The sequence below is a fragment of the Falco naumanni genome, chromosome 13 (genome assembly GCF_017639655.2).
Source record: "Falco naumanni isolate bFalNau1 chromosome 13, bFalNau1.pat, whole genome shotgun sequence".
NCBI lineage: Eukaryota > Metazoa > Chordata > Aves > Falconiformes > Falconidae > Falco > Falco naumanni.
Window position 1 is genome coordinate 20,323,138 of NC_054066.1, and position 21,328 is coordinate 20,344,465.

General features: G+C 41.8%; 1 protein-coding gene across 9 annotated transcripts in view; it reads right to left on the bottom strand.

Annotated features, from left to right (window-relative positions):
* Positions 1–14,780, bottom strand: part of ATP11B (ATPase phospholipid transporting 11B (putative)) — a 74,790-nt gene extending 60,010 nt beyond the window's left edge. For 5 of the 9 annotated variants that reach the window (XM_040612964.1, XM_040612969.1, XM_040612968.1 and 2 more), the window contains exon 1: positions 14,512–14,780. In XM_040612964.1, coding sequence (XP_040468898.1) covers positions 14,512–14,538 — 27 coding nt within the window. In that variant the 5' untranslated portion in view covers positions 14,539–14,780. The remainder of the gene's footprint in view (positions 1–14,511) is intronic. The other 4 variants (XM_040612965.1, XM_040612970.1, XM_040612967.1 and 1 more) reach the window with 1 other exon arrangement.
* Between the last annotated feature and the right edge of the window lie 6,548 nt (positions 14,781–21,328).

Consider the following 21,328-nt stretch of genomic DNA (forward strand, 5'->3'; position numbering starts at 1 on the left):
AATAAGCTGCATGGGAAGGCTGCAATGTCTCTGTAACACAAGGGCTTATATCTAGGTCATTCAAGTCTATCTTTAATTGAGCCTTCCCTGGGGCTACATGACTCACCAGAGCCCTTCCTAGCTGTGATGTTCTGACCTGGAGAAGCAGGTGATGGCAAAAGACAACAAGCAAGACAGTAAACCAGTAAACATTCAGATAACAGGCCAAGAACATTACAAAAATAAAAACCAGAAAGTTTTAAGACATGGAACAAACTAGTGAAATTAAATTTGGCACTGTTAAGTTGTTCAATAGGGAATCAATGATTGCCTGGGAAGTGGTGATTTCAGCATCAGCATCACACATTCCTAATCTTGGAACTGATTTTGTACTGTATACACAGTCTGCCTGTTCTTCGATGCCAAGCGAAAGGACAACCGATAAAATAGCTAGAAAGGACATTACACAAATTCCACTACCAGAGGTGAGGAAACTACCTTTGCAGTTGTGTTGCTCCACTTGTTATACCAGGCTCAGACCTTGATTCATGTCAAAAACCGACACTCCACAGCACTCCAACAGAAGATACTTCCGTATTAATTAACTGTATACAGAGGATGATGAACAGCGAGCACAATGAGCTACCTAAAAAGTGGTTGGTATAACCAATCAAGAATTTTCTTTAACCCATTCATATCTCTAACACAGGGCATTAGGTACTTTCACATTCAGGACAGTGTAATTTTAAAGTAAAGGAATAATTTTTAAAAACTCTCAAAACCAGAAATTTTTGTATTTGGTATCATTACTACAGAAACATTCTGCTTCAGAAATAAAGAGGTCCAGAAGAAAGAAGGGATAAAGAAAAGAAAGGAGGGGGGATTTTTTGAACAGGTCTGAAGGAGAATAAACTTTAGATGACAAGCAGTGGAAGGCTGCTCTTGTCACATGCTCTAGTGTGAAAGCTTGTTTAGAGCGGAGCCGGGAGACAAAGTAGACAGGAAAGGACGGGAAAAAATATATAGGATGCCAAAAGCAAAAAGAAAGGAACTGTTCACAATTTTATGAAATACAACCATGAAAGTTAAGATGAAAAAAAATGTACCTGTTTAATGCTGACACAATTCAAAAAGAGAACAATGTTTGTGGCAGAACCATTTTAGATATCTGATGTTAGTGACACATTATTTCTAAATCAATCCAGAAGATGCCACAATAGAAGTGTTTTGCAAGCAAGAAAAAGCGTGCTTAGTTAGTAAGACTAGGTACAGAGCTCGTTTCTACCTCAGAAAATGTCTGGCACTCACAAAATGCCAGACATCCTCACTTTGGAAAGTCACATTCTACAGCCTGAAAAAATCCCACTCTAAATCAAACAGATGTAAAGCAGAGAGAAAACAGAAAAAGCAAAGAAAGTGACTGGGTTCTGATGGTGATAAATGCTAATCTCCATACCACTTGCTGAAAGTTATTAAAAGATAAATGAATAATTTCAGAGTGACTAGGGTATCACTGAATTTTTTTTCAAAGTATTTAAATGCCCTTTTTAGGCCATCTATCTGAGCACCTGAAAGCTGATGAGTTTAATGACATTTTTATTACAAAGAGTACAGACCTCCATACAACTCAAGCCCAACTGCACAAGCACTTCCACCAGACGAGAACACCTCTGCTGAAACGGACTCAACACAGCCCTGAGGAGAAGGACCTGGGGATGCTGGCGGACAAAAGCTCAATATGGCCCAACAATGTGCACTCGCAGCCCAGAAAGCCAACCAAATCTGGGCTGCATCAAAAGAAGCGTGACCAGCACCATGGGAGGCGATTCTCCCCCTCCACCCAGCTCTCACGAGGCCCCACCTGGAGCACTGCATTCAGCTCTGGGGCCCCCAACATAACAAGGACATGGACCTGTTGGAGCGAGCCCAGAGGAGGCCACAAAGATGATCGGGGGCTGGAGCACCTCTCCTGGGAAGACAGGCTGAGAGTTGGGGCTGTTCAGCCTGGAGAAGGGAAGGCTCCGGGGACACCTTAGAGCATCAGCCTTCCAGTCCTAAAGGGGTACTGCGAGAAAGCTGGAGGGGGGCTTTTTACAAGGGCGTGTAGCGATAGGACAAGGTGTGATGGCTTTAAGCTGAGAGAGGGCAGATTTCGATTAGACATCAGGAAGAAATTCTTTACTGCAGGGGTGGTGAGGCACTGGCACAGGCTGCCCAGAGCAGCTGTGGGTGCCCCATCCCTGGCAGCGTTCAGGGCTGGGGTGGCTGGGGCTTTGGGCACTCTGATCTGCTGGAAGGTGTCCCTGCCCGTGGCAGGGGGTTGGAACTAGATGGATGACCTTTAAGGTCCCTTCCAACCCAAACCATTCAATGCGTAAAAGCAAGGAATCTGGTTTTCCAAATCAGAACCTCAGGCCGTATGAGTTTACAGGTGCAGCTTCGTAGCTGGAACAGCTTAAAATTGCAGTCTATATACTTTTAACTCTGTTTTGTTGAAATTTACCATGGAGAAAGTGCAAAAGCTGTGCAGTCAGCAGGTCTACGCAGATTGCAATGCACAAGCCAGGCAGGCTGGGGACAAGAACCCCTTCAGTTGTCAGAGCTATGTCTGGAAAAGGAGACAATCTTGACAACCTCAGTGACTTGACTGTAGTCACAGCAGGAAATAAGTGCCAGAGCTGGGAACAGAACTCAGATTTCCCAAGTTTCATGTTTGTATCTATGTAAGATGATTTGAATTTACCCAACAACCCTGTCACCACATAATTAGCTGGTAAAACCGCAACCAAGCACGTCTTCCAGAGATATTTTAATTACACATCTCAAAGGAAAATTCTGCACAGACATTGAACTTAATTGTTTAAGAACTGAAATGCCTTTAACTTTTATGTAAATATGGAGCTGGCTAGTCAACAATCCTGCTCCTCACACAAAACTGATTTCAGTCCAAATTTCTGCCCAGTGAAGGGATTTTGCATAGTATCTATACACAAGCCAGCAAAGAGGTGCAGAAAGCAGTTTCCTCACTTCAATTATTAGATAGTTCTTTCTCTTTCTAATGCCATTATCAAACTCAGTTGCAAAACTAGGGTAACATGCCCTTGTCAAAGAATTTCTGCAGCTAAACAGCATGAGCAGAGAATCCCTAAATTCAGTTTGGAGCCTTGCAAAAAAGATTCAGTTGTCACAAATATCTTTCAATAAGTTAGGTTTTCTGCAGTTACCTAGTGAAGTGATTTCTACTTAAGTGCATAGCACACTGACTTTGTAACAAAGAAAGATGATTTTATAACAAACCCTGATATTTAAGACTTCTTCATCAGGTGTATTACATGAACAAACTGTAAATGAAATAAAATTTGACCATAAGATAAAGTGAACTGATCTGATTCCCCCCCCCCTTCATGCTGCAAATTAAATCTAGATTTATTGGCTAAAGTTGAGCCATTCAGCTGATTTATCAACATAGACCAGGCATTATCTACCCCTGGAATACAGCTCTCATATTGAATCTTTGATACATACCTCCCCAATTGAAATTTCGCACCCAAATAAACTTGACACGTTTGGTTTTGAAAATAGTTTTAATGAACGCCATTCACAAAGAACACACAGATGTTTGAGTGAGACTGATTTATAAAGCACAAACCTAAATAACTTTTTTTTGGGGGGGGGGGTGGTGCAGGGAAGAAAGAAAGCAAGCAGTGATTCAGCTTTTTTATAAGTTTGTAACGACTCTAACTAAAGCCCGAGTAATTTTTACTAAACCTCTTCAGCACTGATTTTGTTAGTGTTCTAAAAGTTAGACAAAGACATCCTCTGTGTAATAATTAGGCTCCTTTAAAACAGCATAGAAAACATATCCTGGGGAACTGAGGAGAAATTTCTGCAATTTTATGCTATTTCTTTCATGAAAGAAACAGTCATCAACAGCCACTGCTCTTCCAAATAACTCCTTCCTACATTTTGTCTCCATCTCCACCACCGTGCTAGAACTGCCCATGCAGCCATACGGCGAAGTGGACCAGAAAACTGATTCAACTGAACCCCCACCGCTTTCCCAGTTGTTTTGGGGGTTTTAAAATGTATAGATCCCTAAAATAACTGCATGGTCATGCCAAAAGCCCGGTAATATAACAAAAGGGTTCACTGCAGAAGAGTTTTGTATTGCTGCTGAGAAAGCATTATTAGCATGGACAATGAATTAGGCAACTGGAGAAACGGAGTAATCAAATGAGAAGCACTACTATGAAAAAGAACTGTGCAAAGAATGAGACTTCCCTCCCAACACTTTCGAGCATAAACAAAGTAAAAAAAAAATGCTCTCTCAGTCAACTTGTTGATATAATATATGCCATCCACTGCAGACTCTTATTTCTTCAATACCACTACTAACTTACAGCAGCATGCACATACGCCCTCCCCACGCACCATACAGCACTGTTAGGCGGGACAGCAGAAATCCGCAGACCTTTCAGCTGGGATTAGTGACATGTGACCAGCACATCACAAATCAATTGCTGTTTCAAGCTTTGCAATACATGCATCAATAATTACAAATCATCGCACAAGTAATTTTTGCTTACGATTTACACAAAGCTGGTATACTTTAACATGATCTCCCAGAGTTTCTTATCCATCATTCACAGCTTTTACAAGAAAAAAGCGCAAAATTGTATTTGCTAAAAGAACTTCTGTTACGTGACCAGTTTTCAGTGAAAGGAGCTTGAAAGAAGGAAGTCTCAATTGGCATCTCTTCCTCCTTCCAAAAACCACACTGAACACTGCTAGGGAAAGTAGTAGTTCCCCCAAAAGTCCTTTGGACATCACGTACTAGTTAATAAAACTCAAACAGAAAAAACTTCAAGTCTCAGAAGCATTTTTCCTTGGGAGGTGACTGGCTGACTGACCAACCGTGGCCACAGAAACAGAACGCCACATTTCCTGGCAGATAGCCCAAAAGTCTGCTATTACACTGCTGCCAAGCTATATTTTGATTAAAGGTGTTTTGAGGAAATGGATTTTCTTGCTTTCATTTTTTTTCCTCAATGTACATGGAATAGTTTTCCTTTTGTCAGATAAGATGATCTATTCGCACTCCATGCACATTTTCAGAAGTCTGTGTGAATTTGTACTCAAAACAGTCAGCCAATAATCCTTTCAGTCATATAACCGGGCAGGAGTCAAACTGAATTTGTTGTATCAAAGGTTAGCTTGAAGGGAGAAACAGCCTCTCACAGCAATTTTAAACACTGCTCTAACAACTAAAGCTGTGAATCAGCTGAAGCACCCTGAGGTTTACACAGTGCCATGCAATTTGTCCCTCCCCTTTTAAGTATCACTGCAGTAAAGAAGTAGAACAGTACTAAAAGCCATGCACTACTCATGCAACTTCCTTTTCCTGCTTACTGTATCTACAGTTGTTTTAAGTATCTGATAGTAAGCTATGCTGTAACCTCCTAAAAGACCTACAACCAGTCTACATTACTGTGTGAAAACAAACACTAGGAAACAAGGCCTGAGAAATCATAAAGCAGTAATTCTTCCTTTAATAATGTTGAAAAAAATGTGAAGTACTGCATTTAGAATGGTTTTACTGGTGCTCAGAATGAAGTCCTGGTTACATACAGCTCAAGTTGTTCTTATTTTACCTTTTGTCAAAATGCCCACAAAAATAACTTGGAAAAGTCCCTAGTTTAAATTAAAAAAAAAAAAAGTATCTATTTTCTGTTTATTTATCTGCAAAAACAAGCAAGCTAAACTAGCCTCATTCACTGCTAACATACCTCCCTGTGCCAGTTTCTCTACTCAGTGACTGATGCCAAACTTACTGGTCTTGTAACATCAATAAAATCAGAAAGGAACAGCAACCTGAGCAGGCAAGTTAGGCTTTCTAACATACCACTCTCAAAGACTTAAGACATGTCTGGTCTCCGTTAGTAGTGAAGAATTTTAACAGAGATTTAGGTACACTGCTTAATTTTAAAACAGCCCAACTTTGCATCAATTAAGGAAACAGCTTTGTTATCCTCCCATACAATAACACTCAACAGTATTTACAAGCCATTTCCATTTTGGACTTCATATGATAAAACAAACCTAGTGCTTTACAACAGCTACTCTTTTGTGACTGTCTTCAACAGAATTCCAACCTTCACATTTTTTTGTACAGGATTATCAGAATTCTTACTCTCTTGCATTCAATGTACTTAATTAAACCAGACACCTATAACACACTCCTTCCTCATTTTTTGCTTTATGTTAGGATGCTCCCCCTTCATTCTCAGACACACAGATTACTTAGCAATTATGAACAGATCCAGTCATACTTTTGTTTAGATATTTTTGACAGAAAACAGCCTTTACAATAAATGTTTCTTCAACTCTAATAAAGAAAGCCATTTAGTTAACATTCAGATTCTAAGAAGCAAGCCTCAATCTCAAAGAAATGCCTAGTGTCTCCCAAATAACTTCGCAAGCCCATTCAATGCTCTCTGAAAGTTTCTAAAAAAAAAAACAAAACAAAACAAAACAAAAAAAAACAAAAAAAACCCAAGGCATTATGGTAAAGTCCAAGAGGTCTAAGAGAAGCTGAGCCTTGACAGTAATCTGTGGTCCTAGATGTTTGGTATTTTGCCATGACTCGCAAAGCACCCCACTGCTCTAAAGAAGCAGGAACTAAGATGCCTTTGCAGTTCTGACTACAGAGTTTTAATTTCAGAATTAACAGTTTTCCTCTGTGAGCTCCAGCAATTAGTTATTCTTATCTGCAGTATCATCTCCCTCTCAGACACTACAAATGGCCCCTAGGGCAAGATTTTCAAAGCTGAAGGGTGACTTTAGACACCTATCAAGAAGCAACTACAAGGCATCGTATTTTATAACGTAAGACTTGAGATCTCAAAAATCAACAGCCACTTTTAAGAACACTGCTCAAAATAAAGTACTTCGAACATGGAAAGTGCTACAATTCTGCAATAATCAGTCACACAGAAATAGCAATTACTAAACAAAATCACACTAAAAATACAGTAGTACAGTAAATGAAATATTCAACACAAAAATCCTTCATATACCTTAAATAACCACAGTATCTCAAAAAAAACCCAAATTGTACCCTTTCTGCACACTCCCTAGATTAGTTCATTTTATAGCAAAAATATTCTTCTTTGATATTCAATATCAAATAGGGCACTCAAATCTATGACAGATTAAGAACTTTCACTTAAAATTAGAAAGCAATTCCAATTTTGTAGCTAACAATTTTACCATATACAAAAATTGCATTTGTCAAGTCCATGACAGGACAAATACAGAAGAATGATACATTCCTCCACATGCTTGCATACTATGTATGCTACTACCTTAAAATGAAATGCTGTTTACCCACTGCTTTGAAGAGACATTTATAAAATTATTTTACACAAACATGAAGGCCTCCTGTTCTGGGCTACTCATGACCATTATCCCACATGAATATTGAAAAACATCATTTTCAATATTTAGATTGGTTCTAGTAGGCAATAGCTACTTACTCCAATCAGCTCCTGTGCTGTAAGTCTAATTCACATTTTCCTTCAGTATGAAAAAAAAGAACAACTCAAAAAATTCTTTCCCCAAAACCACTCCTAGATAGACTTTTCAAAATGTGTGCCAAAATTATACTGACAATTGCTCTGACAGTTGTTGCTCAACAAATCTCACAGGAAGAAAATTTAGTTCATAGCTAGAACTGTCTAGGTTTTCCTTTTAACATGCTCTGATAAAGCCTGCGCTGTAAAAATTAACACTGAGTCTACTACATTGATCAAATATCACTTTTAAATTTTAATGCCAGTTCAAACATGATTTACAACCTAAGTATCAGTTTAACATCCTGCTTTCAAACATGTCTACAAACTAGATCCTTAAAGCTTGCTAAATCTCAAATTTCCTTTCTATTTTGTTGCAATTCTTTTTCCAAACAGATGTGTTTATCTGCAAAATATCTACAAAAATTAGCCCAGCCACCAATAAAACTAGTACAAAAATTTGCAAAGGGGATGGTAAAAAAGTAACAAAATGTAACAACCTATACTTTTTAGTATAAACCATTTAAAACTTATTTCGCTGGTAAAATATTTCAGGACAAAACCAAACAGCTTGCCTTTTGTCTACATCATTATCTCTCCTTCCCATTTAAAGGAAAGTTCTCCTTCCCAATGCTTATTTTTACTCTAAGCAAACAAACAACAAAAAAAAAAATCTCTTAAGTCACAGCATGTGGGAAGCCAAGAATTGCAGGGTTTTGCTTTCTAAATCACTGTGTAGCTGTTGGTCCTGCTTTCTATCCTTTCTACCATGGTCTGTACTACTCCTCAGTGGGTTTTTTCAACTGCAGTTGAAGAGAGGTTTATATGTTAAAAAAAAAAAAAAGTCTAGCTGCAAATACGTCACCTGTGTTTTGCTGGAAGATATGACCTTGTGTTTACAGAGGTACTTTGTCAGATCTATTTTGCTGCGGTTCGTATCTTCTGGTTTACAAACAGATTTTGTGCTAGAAATTAAAGGTTTTTTAGAGGTATCCTGTAGATACCTTTTTCCCAGTGAAATAGTTATAAAAACAGTCATAACTACTGAGGACACCACAATAAAGAAAAACAGATGGCAGATCACTAGTGAATCTAGTGAAAGGCACAAGTCATCATGCTTTTAATGGAATTTAATTTAACTTTTTTTAAAATGTTTGTATTTCTATTTACATTTTTATAATTTTTTATATTTATAATTATATCATTTATAATTTTAATGAACTTTAAACACCTGATTATATTTTTCTCTTGTAACTCCTATCTCTCCACCCCAGAAGAAAGCAAACAAAAGTTTTAATGAATTCAGCCAACCTATCCAAAAGTAGAAAAACGAATACCAATTGAATGTCATTAAACTCAGCACATATTTACTTGCCTTAGATTATGAGTTTTACCTTCCCAGTTCAGAGGCAATCTCTTGGCAATAAACAGGCATCCAACCTAACCATCCCCCATCCCATCAGATACCACCTACAAACCAAAACAGAAAAAGCTTTTGTTCTTTGCCAACAAAATAATACTTTTCTCCCTCAGTCACATAAAACATAAATAGACAGCAGCTATTAAGAGAGCAGGACCCTGTTAATGCATGAATATCATACAGTCAATTAAATGGTCATATTATTGTGTGACAAGTGGAAATCTGGCACAATAAAAAATTGCTGCCTAAAAGGCTCATGGTTAGGGAAAAAAAGGGGGGGGGGGCGGGGATTGGACAAGATACAAGTCAATCATCATCCCAAGTCTCACAGCAAGGCAGCACATCAGAAAACCCTGATGTTCCCATTTTGAAAATGGTCTTTGAAAGAACAGTACCAAGACTGGTTTGATTAGGTTTTGGTAGGCAATTTTTAAATTTAGAGTTTAATTTTTATGAGGTAAGATTTAAAAATTACACACAGGACAAAACGGATGTCTCCATTTGGAACAGACAGCTGGCTGAAGACGGGGCCAGGTTCTGCACGCTTTGGAACACACTGTGCTGCAAATGTATTACCCTCCAGCAGTCACAGAATATAAAAAGAAAATAAGGTTAAAAGACCCAAACACAATGGGAGAACTAATCCAGCAGATCACAGACTATCTCTAGCAAAAAAACAGGGCCACATTTTCTCCTGTGTGAAGTTACATGAGGGGAGTCATTAACCCCCAGCTCTCAATCTGCTCTAAGGAAGGCAGTGCAACCTTTGGGCTGTTCCAACACGCATCTCACTGATCCTTCAGTAATAATACAGAAGGTATTAGCTGGGCAGTCTGAGCCAGAGGAACTCTTCTGAGCAAATAAGCATTTACTTTTCTAGTAGACAATAACACACACAGACTTGGTTTTAGCCAAAAAGAGGAACAGGCTTTAATGACAAGTAAGAAAAAAATGGGAAACTGTACTCCAGAAAAGCAACGTGATTTCAGAAGCTAGGATTCCCAGTCACTGGATCAGTTCAAAGTACTTTCAGCATTAAAAAAATACAGGGAATTTGTTGGGGAAGAAAAAGAAGTAACTGCATTGGTTCAATTCTATAGAATGATTAAGTGAAAATAATAGGCACATGTCAGGGCAAACAATGAGATCAAACGCTGTCCACCTTGTTCGGAATGCCAGTAACTGCAAGTTATCACAGAATATCATCTGTTCTCTCAGAACACCTTAACAGATACCACACTGGAAGGGAAGGGAAGAATATCCCAAACATATAGTCCTCTAGCGCTAATCTATTTGAGGACACTTCCCTTGTTAGCAGAAGAAACTTTTCATTAGAACACATCCAAAAGATGAACAAGGACACTCCTACAGATATTGTCGGCGGGGGTGTGGGGGCCTGGGATGTGACAGGGACAACCAAAACAAAACAGCCAAAACCATTCCCTGCAATCACCTCTCAATGCAGGCTATGTAGAACTTTTGGACAAGATGAACTCCTGATGTCCCTCCCAATATGAACCTTCCTACAACCATGGAAGAGGAGAGTCTGGTAACTTAGATTTTCCAGGCAAAAGACACCGATTTGTCTTTTGACTTCCAGTTACAGAGCAAAGCTGCATTTGCCTGAATATCTTGCTCTGCATAGTGTAAAACTTGTTACCAGTGCACAACAGCACTCAGGTTCTTGAACTATAGGAAGACGGTCTGCCAAACACAACATAATCCTGCTTCCCTTGAACTGCCATTTAGAAGAGGGACTAGGCAGGTAGCTCTTAGGTTTTCTCCATGCAGTATCTTTTGTACATAATTGAGCTATTAGATAAAGAGATCAAAAGGCTCAAACTCCACATAACTGCAACTAGAAGGGAAATCCAGAGATCCCTCTTCACTTGACATGAATAATAGTTATAATTACGCAGCTAAGATCATACATACACGGGTATTCTATCACAGCTTTTGGAGACCTTGCCAGTCAACTGAAGTTGTCATTGCTTTCTGTTAATACCACTGCAACAGCTCCTACGCTCCATGTAACCCATCAGGATATTAGCACAGTCCAAACACTATCACAAATCTATCAAACTATAAGTGTTACAGAAAGCCACTGAGTATTACAAATGCCACTTCTACTCATTTTGTGTTGGCACAAACTTGACCAGGAGAGCCACAATAGCACTCCACTGTACACAGATTAGCTATATAGCCTAACCCATCACATATGGAAATGCAAATTAAATGTACTGTACTATTCCTGAATATTAATGATGCTTCCTATCGACTGTTGTTTATCCAGTTGCTTTTTTCAAGCAGAACTGGCTGTGCCTGTGCTGTTATGCAACCCTCAGCAAATCCACATGCCTACTGTCTTTCTAATATCTCAAGGTAACGGATCTGGAACTCGGGCATCTTTCCTGCTCAAAGCTTGTCTTTGAAATACATCAGGGCACTTCATTCAAAGCAATGAATTGTAACTGCATTTACCTCTACATTTCTTTATTACTAAAACTTAAGTACTTCCAACGATTAACTAGATTATAATAATAACTAGAAAGTTGCACACTGGCAATGACCTACTATGTGGTTTATTTAGTATGGGACAGCATTAAACAAAGAAAAACTGATAAAACTGTCTGTGAAGAGTACTGTTCATTGTTTCTCAGCAAAGCAGACTGAAGGCCAAGATACCAAAACAAACTGACAACTTGTAAGAGTACCACACAGGCACTGGAGACTGAGCAACAGTACAACTGTCACCGATTTCTGTTATACACTGAAAAGACAACACCTCAGAAAACGGTTTGGGATTTGTAAGAGCGTAATAAAGCTGAAGAAAGTTACATTCTCAGCATGCCTCCTGTTCTCAGAGGACTAGTCATCCCTTTATGTAGCCATACAGGCATGCATAGATCCTCACAGACTAAAGCACAGCAAAGTTACCACTTGAACAACTGCGCTGAAATAATCTGAATCCCATACCAGGTCCTCACATCACTTAACTTCTAAGACCACCTGCGTCATTTTCCCTGTCCCTTTTACAACTCTTGAGAACTCAAGTTCTCAAGACCATACACACTCAGGACAATCTCATTAATTAGTATATGAAATACTGTCCTCTTAAACAAGAGGTTGCAAAACATTTGTTGGTTTTGCAGAGAATACTTAATAACTACCTAAAAGCACCTTCAGCAAAGTACCAGTCCCTCCCCCTTTCCCCAATCCCTTACCACTGTCTAACATTTCTGCACACCAACATTTTTTCTTTTGTACTACTACAACAACCCACTTAAATCACTCCCACGTACTTGCCTGGTTCCAACCCGCCCTGTATGGATGAGAATGCTTTTTTCAAAGCCTATTGCCACATCAAGCAGAGGTACAAATACACACTTCAAAGGCATCCAAACCCACACATTCTTCTCTTTTCGTATCAGAAACAAGATACAGATTTTGCCACCATTTGATTCAAATATTTCTGCCGCCCTGCTCTTCCCACTCGCTCCGATGATTTTCTCAGCATCTTTCCCCAGGTTCTCAGCCCTCTGACTTCCTTCAGAACCTAAACATCACGGACATATGAAGAAACAAACGTATGGTGGGATCTATGTTAAACCAACAACACACAGACATGAGTTATCTGAGCATCCCTCAGAAGAAACATTCAGTGTGATACCTATCCTAGGCTATTTTTCACCTTTATGAGCTGTGAAAACCAAGCCCTTATCGTCAAACAGTGAGGTTTATAGAAAAGGAAACGCAAAACATGTATTGTCACAGTATTTTTTTTTCCTTAGTACCATATGTAAATGTTTGTTCAAGCATCCCGAATTTTTACGATGTGGTTCTACTACACTCATCCTTCCCTGTCAAAACTAGTCCAAGTTTTAAGTAGTTATTTTCCCATCAAACAGTTTCCTTTGGAAGAACAAAAACCTCTTAGTGCTAGTTTACTGCTCCTCTTGTTACACTGCTTTTACTTTCTACTAAGGACAAACGTATTTCTGGAAAGCTGGTCAGTGTACTCGCAGGGAGAAAAGCAAACCATGTGTGATCCATGAATTCCCAGCATGGATACAGTCCTAATCTAAACTACCAGACGACAACATAATGCTGCTTTAAAAACTACACACGCAAACCTCAAGCCACCTTCAAAGGGAAAAAAAATGATAGCCATGTTACACCAAACAGGCTTTATTCTAAAAAACATGTGTATGACTATAACAGAACAGAAGGGTGCAGTCAAAGCTCAGACAGAGCAATTAATTTCCAGGTCAGTAACTCTTGGTGTCAGACCAAACCAGTGAGCACTGTCAAGCTGGCATCGAGACCATCACCACAAGCTCTGTGCTTTAGACACAGACCTGGGAAAATCTATGGGCCATGGCAAAAAGAGCAGGGGAAGAAAAAGAAAAAAACAAACAGAAATTATCAGGTTTGTTTTTTTAAAAAAAAAAAAAGTGATGTAACAAATTAAATCATTAGTGAGACAGAAGCTCTAACCATTAAAATATAAAAGCCTAACTAATCTAAGTTCTCATACTAACCTGGGTAACACCTGTGATGGAAGGTAAATCCAATGAATGCAAAAAAGTAAGTTTATAAGTACATCGTTTAGAAGAAATTTCTCCCTTTGAGTAAACGCAAGAGAAATAATGCTGGAGGGGGAGGAGGCCGGCCAACACTTCAAATCAAAATAGTCAAACTCAGTGTCCGTCCCTGCTACAGCACCACAGACCTTCCTGTCACCGCCGTGTCCCAGCTGTAACGCCAGCACAGCAAGTCGCGCCTACTTAGAGGAAGGCAGACACCCGCTAACCGCAGCCTTCTTCAAGCGAAAAGCCTTCCACGGATGTTTTTCTTCCATTTCTCACCACTTTCAAAGCCTTAAGACACAGGCAGCCGCCGGTGCCGCCGAGCCCTCAGGTGCAGGGGACGAGCGACAGGCGCACACCGGGTGGAGAAGCCCTGGAAGATTTCGCAACGTGCCGGAGGCACAGGCCGGCGGATCGCGGAGGTGCCGGTCCCCAGAAAAGGCACCGTCATTGCTCCGGGAGGAGTTCGGGGAGCCCTCCCCAGCGGGGGCACAGGTAAGCCGCCGCGCTCCCCTCGGTGTCAGCGTGATTTCAAGGGAGAAAGGGACAAAACAAAAAAAAACGGAAAGCAACACAACAGAAAAAACGACGCCGAAACACCCCAACCCCTCCGATACATGTTAAAAATAAAATTAAAAAAAATGACAGTAGCGATGCGAACGGACCCTGCAGGTCTCCCCGGCCCCTGCGCCTCCCCGCTCCCGCGGGGGGAGGGGCCCCCCTCACACGCTCCGGCCCTGCGCCCCCCGGCCCGCCCGCTCCCCGCTCCCCGATCCCGCCGGGACCCCGCGGCGGCCGCGGCCCGGGCAGAGGCGCCGGGACGGGGCCGCCCTGGAAGGCCGGACCGAGGCGAGGGGCCGCCCGGCCCGCGGGTGCGTGCGGTGCAGGGGCAGCCCCCGGCCGCGGCCCGGCCCCGAGCCCTCCCCGCTCCGCGGCGGCGGGAGGCACCTACCAGCTGCTGCCGGACCCACCGCAACATCCCCGGCGGCGCGGGTCGCGGCCCCCGCGGCGGGGCCCCCTCAGCAGTGCCGCGCCCTCCGCTGTCGCCGCCGCCTCAGGCCAGCCGCCCGCCGCGGCTCCTCCCCATGGCGCAGGGGCCCGACGCCGAGTTAGGAGCGGCACAGCCCCCCCGGCGCCCCCAGCCGCCGCGGCTGCCAGCGCCCCGCCGCCGCCATCACAGGGCCGCCGCTGACACCCCGCGGCTCGCGGCGCTGCGGCCCGGCCCCAGGAAGTGACGTCGGGGGCGGGAGCAGGCGGGAAGAGGGGCTGGGCGTGAGGCGGTGGGGGAGCGGGCGAGGTCCCCATGTCTGTCTTCGGTGCCCTGGGGTGCCGATTGGGGTTCGCAGGGGCCGTACGTGGGGCCGAGTGAGCCGAGCCCAAGCAGCCTCCTGCAAGGACTTGGGCGGGAGTGGCCTGGGGAGAAAAAACCCCAAACCCTCCTTGTACAGGAGCTCCGGCAGCCCTGTCAGGTCTGTGGGCCTGTCAGCCAGGGCCTCAGCTGTCCGAGACCTCCCTTTTCTAGTGAAGCTACTTCACAACTCGACATCTTTGTTTTCTTGTAAAAAAATGCAGAACATGCACATGTTGGAATAAAGACTTTGAAAGCCTGATAACCACTGATTTAAACTCAGAAAGCAAGTGCACAGCGTGTAGGTATCCCAAAGCAAGGCTGGGAGGAGCCGGTACCTTTCTCTTTTCCTGCCACTGGCAGTATTGCGCTAAACCACAGTTTGGTTAAAGCTGGGTGTTGAAATTGTTGGTGTCCAGCAGCGATGTCTTTGAAAAAAGACTCTTCGAAGCCTTCCACTCAGTACTCTGAAAAGAGGTACTACTTCATGAAAAGAAAACGGTGTTCAGCTTCAAACACTGACGCACACGGATACGAGTCCGCAGCTTGTAGGTCTGTGTGGCTAAGAACTAAAGAAGATTATTTTAAGCAGTAAAGACCTGGTCATTTGTGACCAGATACTGTTGTCAGTATAGTCAACGTCAGCTGTGTCACTAAAGAGAATTCTTTCTGTGGGTGAAGAGCAGAGTTGTACCGTTCCTGCCATTCCCATTTGTTCCCAGGTTATTATGATATATAGCAACGGAACGTAATCGTATCTGCCACAGAGCTAATGTAGCTTTTAGTGTTCAGTTAGAAATTCAGAACATAATTCAGAATTTAAGATGGATGATATAATGTCTGAAGTATTGAATCTTGTGGTGAATGCTGATGGTTTAAGCATCTGCATTTAATTAGAAAAATAACTTTAAAACAGTGGGGAATAAGACTATTTTTATCAGGCACTTAGGAACGCTAATGTTAGCAAAACTCTGTATTAAATGCTAGGCATTATTTCAAAACATTTAAAAACATCAAAGCTGAGTTTCAAACAGCTTGCACTACCCTATTCATCTAATGTGAAGTCTAAAATAACAGAGTGATTTCATAGCTATGGCACGTTGCCTGGAGAGTGGCCTTAAGCCAGAAGCTTAACTGATACACTCAATATTCTTGTGCTCTTCCTTTATCATCAGATGTAGAACAGGGTCCTGACCACTACATGCTAAAAATCATATGCCATTTCTCTGAAGTGCAAATATATTTGTTGCTGTATCCCTGCCAAATTCAAGTGAGTTGCATTTTCTGCAAGCCTCTATTTCCGTGGCTTGCAGTTGTGTTACATTGCGCTTTCTGTTCCACATTGCTGTAATGATACTGTTTTACCGGACAAAAGTTGGAAGCAATTTACAAGTGATTTGAACTCTGCAGTTTATATTTTTAACTTTTAAAAGTATATATTTTAGTGGATGAAAGTATATTGATAGGATGAAATTATTTTGCTGTGTGCAGCAGAAGGCTCTGACTGCATTCCTTTTCCAACATACAGCACAATTCCACCAGAATTAACATCCTTGCCTAGCATCCTGGCTAGTAAAATTTTGCACCTTTTAAATTGTTCAAAAGCCCACTCTAGACAATTATGAAGCTTCATCTCACCCTTGAGAGGTAAATATTTTTCAGAAGAGCAAAGCTGAAGCAGAGCAGCCAAGCCAGGTATTGATTAGCCAATACCACTCCAGCACTTCTGAAATCAAACGTCAACTGTATTAAGACCCCATATCAGAGATCCCACTTTAAAATATTGCCCTGAAGCCTCACCTGAATTTGCACAGCTGGCTTACAAAGACGAAAAAGCAACTGCTGAAGAAAAAGGGCACCTTCTGATATGAAGATTAGGCTGCCTAGGCTTTCTTGATGAGACTCCAAGTTTTCCAGTTCAGTATCTACGAGAGCAATGATTTCAGATGTTTGTTTAGCAATATAAGGACACAAATATTGTCTGACATAAAAATGTGTACAAAAACATAAAAGCACACACTTAAATGTTAGGTCCAGTAAGCTTTTAATTATATGTGCATGAGTAATTCTTATGTAATCAATGGTACTACTTTTAGGTTTATAAAATTAAACATCGGTAACCACAGATTCATTGCCTGAACATGCAACCATCAAATTGACACTGGGGCTGCTGACGTTTCTCCCTGAGCTTGTTCTTGTGTGAGACATTAATGCATTTCCATTGTTCCTGCGTGGTGTTTTGAGGCCATTTTTCAGCGGGAGCTGGTGAAGTGCTGGAGTGCTCTGTGGCTGTGTGGCCACATCTGGTATACGGGAAGAGGAGATGGAAGTGCAGCACTGATGCCAGAAGGCGAGCTGCCTCCAGCATTGCTCCCTTTGAAAGCTTTGAGACACTTGGTAGCCGAACCTTTTCACCTGCCAAGTCCCTGGATGCAACTGCCACATCCCAGCTTGCTGCTGTAGTGCAAATGAGGCACGTGATAGCTAAGGGGCCAGTGCACTCCGGTGTGCTGGCAGTGAGGCAGCCCAGGTCTTCCATTGCAGCTGGTAAACACCTCTGTCCTTTGGGGCCAAACAAAAAACCAGCAAAGCCTAAGAGAAGTGGAGCAGGGATGGAGGTTTGCGTAGCAAAATACTAGTAATAGCTCCTTACCGTAGACCATTTTCCTGATGGAGAATTTCTGTCATTCATTATTTTGTTTTTAATTAAATATTTTCTCATTTCTTGAAATATTTTAATCTGTGCATTATTTACTTACTTTACAACAGTGTTAATTAAAAATGTACACTAAGTATAAAAATGCCCGGGTTTGTTTCTAATCCATCAAGGGAAAGAGCTGTCTGAGAGACACAGGGTTTCTTCAAGGCATCTTTATTCCACAGGCATTCAATTACTGGCTGAAGCACCAATTATATATAGATAATCAGTGGCTGATTTCCAGTCACAAGGCCCTTCATCTAAGCATACATGTGGATTCTTGCCCAGAGCAACCAGTCTTCAGGGAAAAAGTAAAAGAGTTAGAAAATGAACTGAGCTTTTTAAAGGAAAACCTTCTATGTAGTAGTTTGTTATTCCTTTTTTGTGCCCTGCACGAAAGAAGATCAGGTTAAATTACAGGATGCACAAGGTGACATTCCCAAGATACTTACTGGATCTACAGAGTTGTGCATTATTTTGTTACTTCTTTCTCTTACACATTCTTTCAACTGCTAAAACCTGCATTCTGACACAAAATCTCACCTTTCTATTATTGTTTTTTTCTTTTCACTTGAAAGCTTTGTTTACGGTGTAGAGCTTCAACTTCTGCCAAACACATTAAGCTCAACAGAGCCAGATCCCAGAGCACCAGGTTAGAGGCTCCATGCAGCATGCAGAAGGTCAAACCTGTCAGGTCCCTGCACACACACAAGAGGACTTTGCACTGCACCACACTATACAAAAAGATGTTCTGCACTTACAGGATCTCCTGGCTCTACAGAATAGCCTGGCCTGCTAAATGCAAGGAGAATTTAGGGGCAGTGCTACGCAGCTTAAAAGGCCCCAGGGTAACAGCAAGCTGTGGAAAACGTTATAGTTCATCCTGCTTTTCAGCCTCACTGTTAACTTTTTAATTATGTGTTGCCTGTAAGCTATAATGTTTGGCTTGTTGCTGTCTCTAGAACTGCTTTTCTTTTTCCCCGTAGGGAAGCAGTCCAAAATTAGAGGAAATAGGAAATGTTTAAAAGTCATCCTATATCTTCATGAAGCTGAGTATGACCAGGATGAAGAATAAAACAATAAAACTCTGTTGTTCATGCCCTTTTTCTCCTTTCTTTTTTTTTTTTTTTTTTTAAAGGAAGAGCTAATTTTGAGCCTACAACTTAAAAGGTTTGGAACAACTCTTGTCTTGATGCCCTGTCTTGATGGAAACTGGAGGACTCGTAGTCTTGCAAAATAGGGGTTTGTGAGGAATTGTGTTACAATTAGTCGGTTAATTGCTATTATGTCCTGGACAGTGGCATGATTTTGCTATTCTGTATTATAAACATGGATATCCTTATAAAATTTGAGTTTCTCTCCAGACTCTTCATTTAATGATTTATGAATATACACTTTTCCAACTATTTTGTTCTTATACTCATCCTGTTATAACAATTTACTTTTCTAATCTAAATACTCAAGTGATTATTTGACACATTCATACATCACCTCATGGTTAGCCCTTGTAAGAAATTGCCAGGCAGAAAAGGATGCATCTCAATGTTGGGATTTCTTAATAAACACTCATCTTATTATATATTCTACAGGGAAACTTTTTTCTGCTTTGAAGCATCTCAGTTAGGACCAATGAGCGGATGATGAAAGGTTGAATTCTGGAGAATAAACACAGGGACCAGTACCTAGGTCTCTTAACACTGGTCTCCTAGGACACTACCATGACAACTGTGATACAAACACTTGCACACCTAGATGTGTTACCTTCGAAAGAAGTTTGAGATCTTTGTGGGAAAGGAACATAAGAATTCTGTTCATGGCTGTACACACTCTCTCTTGGCTTAACAGCTTATTTCAAAATAGTGTAACATTACTACATGGGATATTCTCCAGGTAGTGGGAGGTAGGATTTCAAACAGCCTCACATAGAAACATGTCTTGGAGGACAGACTACTGAATTTGATAGAGGTTTTCTGAGAGCACCTTCTGGTTCAGGCTTTACAAATCAAGTAAGTGGGAAAAAGCTTTGTTACTAAATCTCAGTGGGATTTAGATAATGAAGTAAGCTTGTCATAACTAAGGGTATGTCTTATTTTTTATGTTCCCAGGGCTCAACTTTTCTAGTATTTGAGCTAGTTACTTAAATCTAGCTTAGATGTCCCTATACTGCACTGCAATTATGAAGCAGATATTCCTGAAGGCGTTCCTTGCTGTGCTGTTTGGCTGGGTTGTAGCCAGCTTGAATGCTGAAAACCTGACTTGGGTGCCTATGTATCTTACTGCTTCCAGCAGCAATGAGCTGTAATTACACAGGCTCCTTTTCAAGTCTCTTACCTTCTCTCAACTCATCCAAGGATAAAGGCACAACAGTTTAGGAGAGCCTTAATTCAGTGCTCTCCATCAACTACCCACAATTTAAGCATGTGCATCAATGGTGACAGGATATTACCCGGTATCCGTGAGTCCATCCCTTTCTCAAGAGTGTGAGAGATTAAACTGGTAGACGGCGACTCTAACTCTGTAGGTGCTTTGTACAGGTGTCTTAAAGGGTAATGGTTACTCCCTCGAGAAGGCATGTTCATGACAAAGCACAGGGCTCCATCGTGTCTGGGTTACACAAATGCCTCAGCAAACAAGGTGGAGACACCTTGGAGAGTTAAAGAAAAATTCGGTGCCTCATCTAAAACCGATACAGCCACCTTGCGCTGTAAAGGACAGAACAGAAAGAGCTTTGCCAATGCTGGCCATGAACACAGGTTTCAGATACATCAGCGGGTATGAGAAGGTCTCACAGATCCAGACAAAATCACTACCTTGCACTTACTCAACACTGTTGAAGCTGTTCATTAGTACAGCTATAAAAGCAATTTTTTTCTAACAGAGATGCATTTTATACAGCAAAAGGGTTTAGCAAAAGCATTTGCCAAACAGAATAAACTGGCAAAAACACTTCTTCCTTCCAATACTGTGTTTACAGTAGTGTTTTTGGCACTTCAGGAATTGTAAAATCACATCTCCAGCTGACATTTGCTATGTGACCTATCTGCATCTCAGAACGAGTATCTTCAGTCTCTTATGCACCACCACTACCTAAACCAAGTGCTAACATGTAGTAATAACATATCTCCAGGCAGACATCCTGAGAAGTGTAGGTGAGTCCACCAGCAATGTCATGCTGTCTCCGAACAGCAGCTCACCTCCCTCACCCCATCTTGGCACTGAGGGTGCTAATGGACCTTTGAGCACCTCAGCAGCCTTGTCTAGACCTCCCCCCATCCTGCCCATGGGCCTGGGAGCTCCATTTCAGCAGCCTGGGGCTGCCCATCCTGCCCAAAGGACACCATGGGATGCCAGTTCCCAGCCCTGCTCAGCTGCAGACCTGTGGATAGGGACCCTGACCTCATTTCAGCTCCATCACCATAAACTGGTCTCTTGATTGAGTGTGACCACCATTTCCAGTCTGGCCCTGCTCCCTCACTAGGGTGGTGGCACAGATCCTGGCCTGTCAGCCTGGGGATCCCCCACTGCTCCCTGCCCCCCCAGGAGCCCCTGTCCCGTGCTGATCTGTGCTCATCGGTCAGGCTTTCCTCACCCCCAGACACACAACGTTGTAGTTTACTTTAGGTTAGGCACTGATGTATGCTGATGGTTTGAAATGGCAAACACAAAAAGGGGTTTGGCTGGGAATTTTGTACCCTCTTTATTTTGGGGTAAACACAGTAAAGT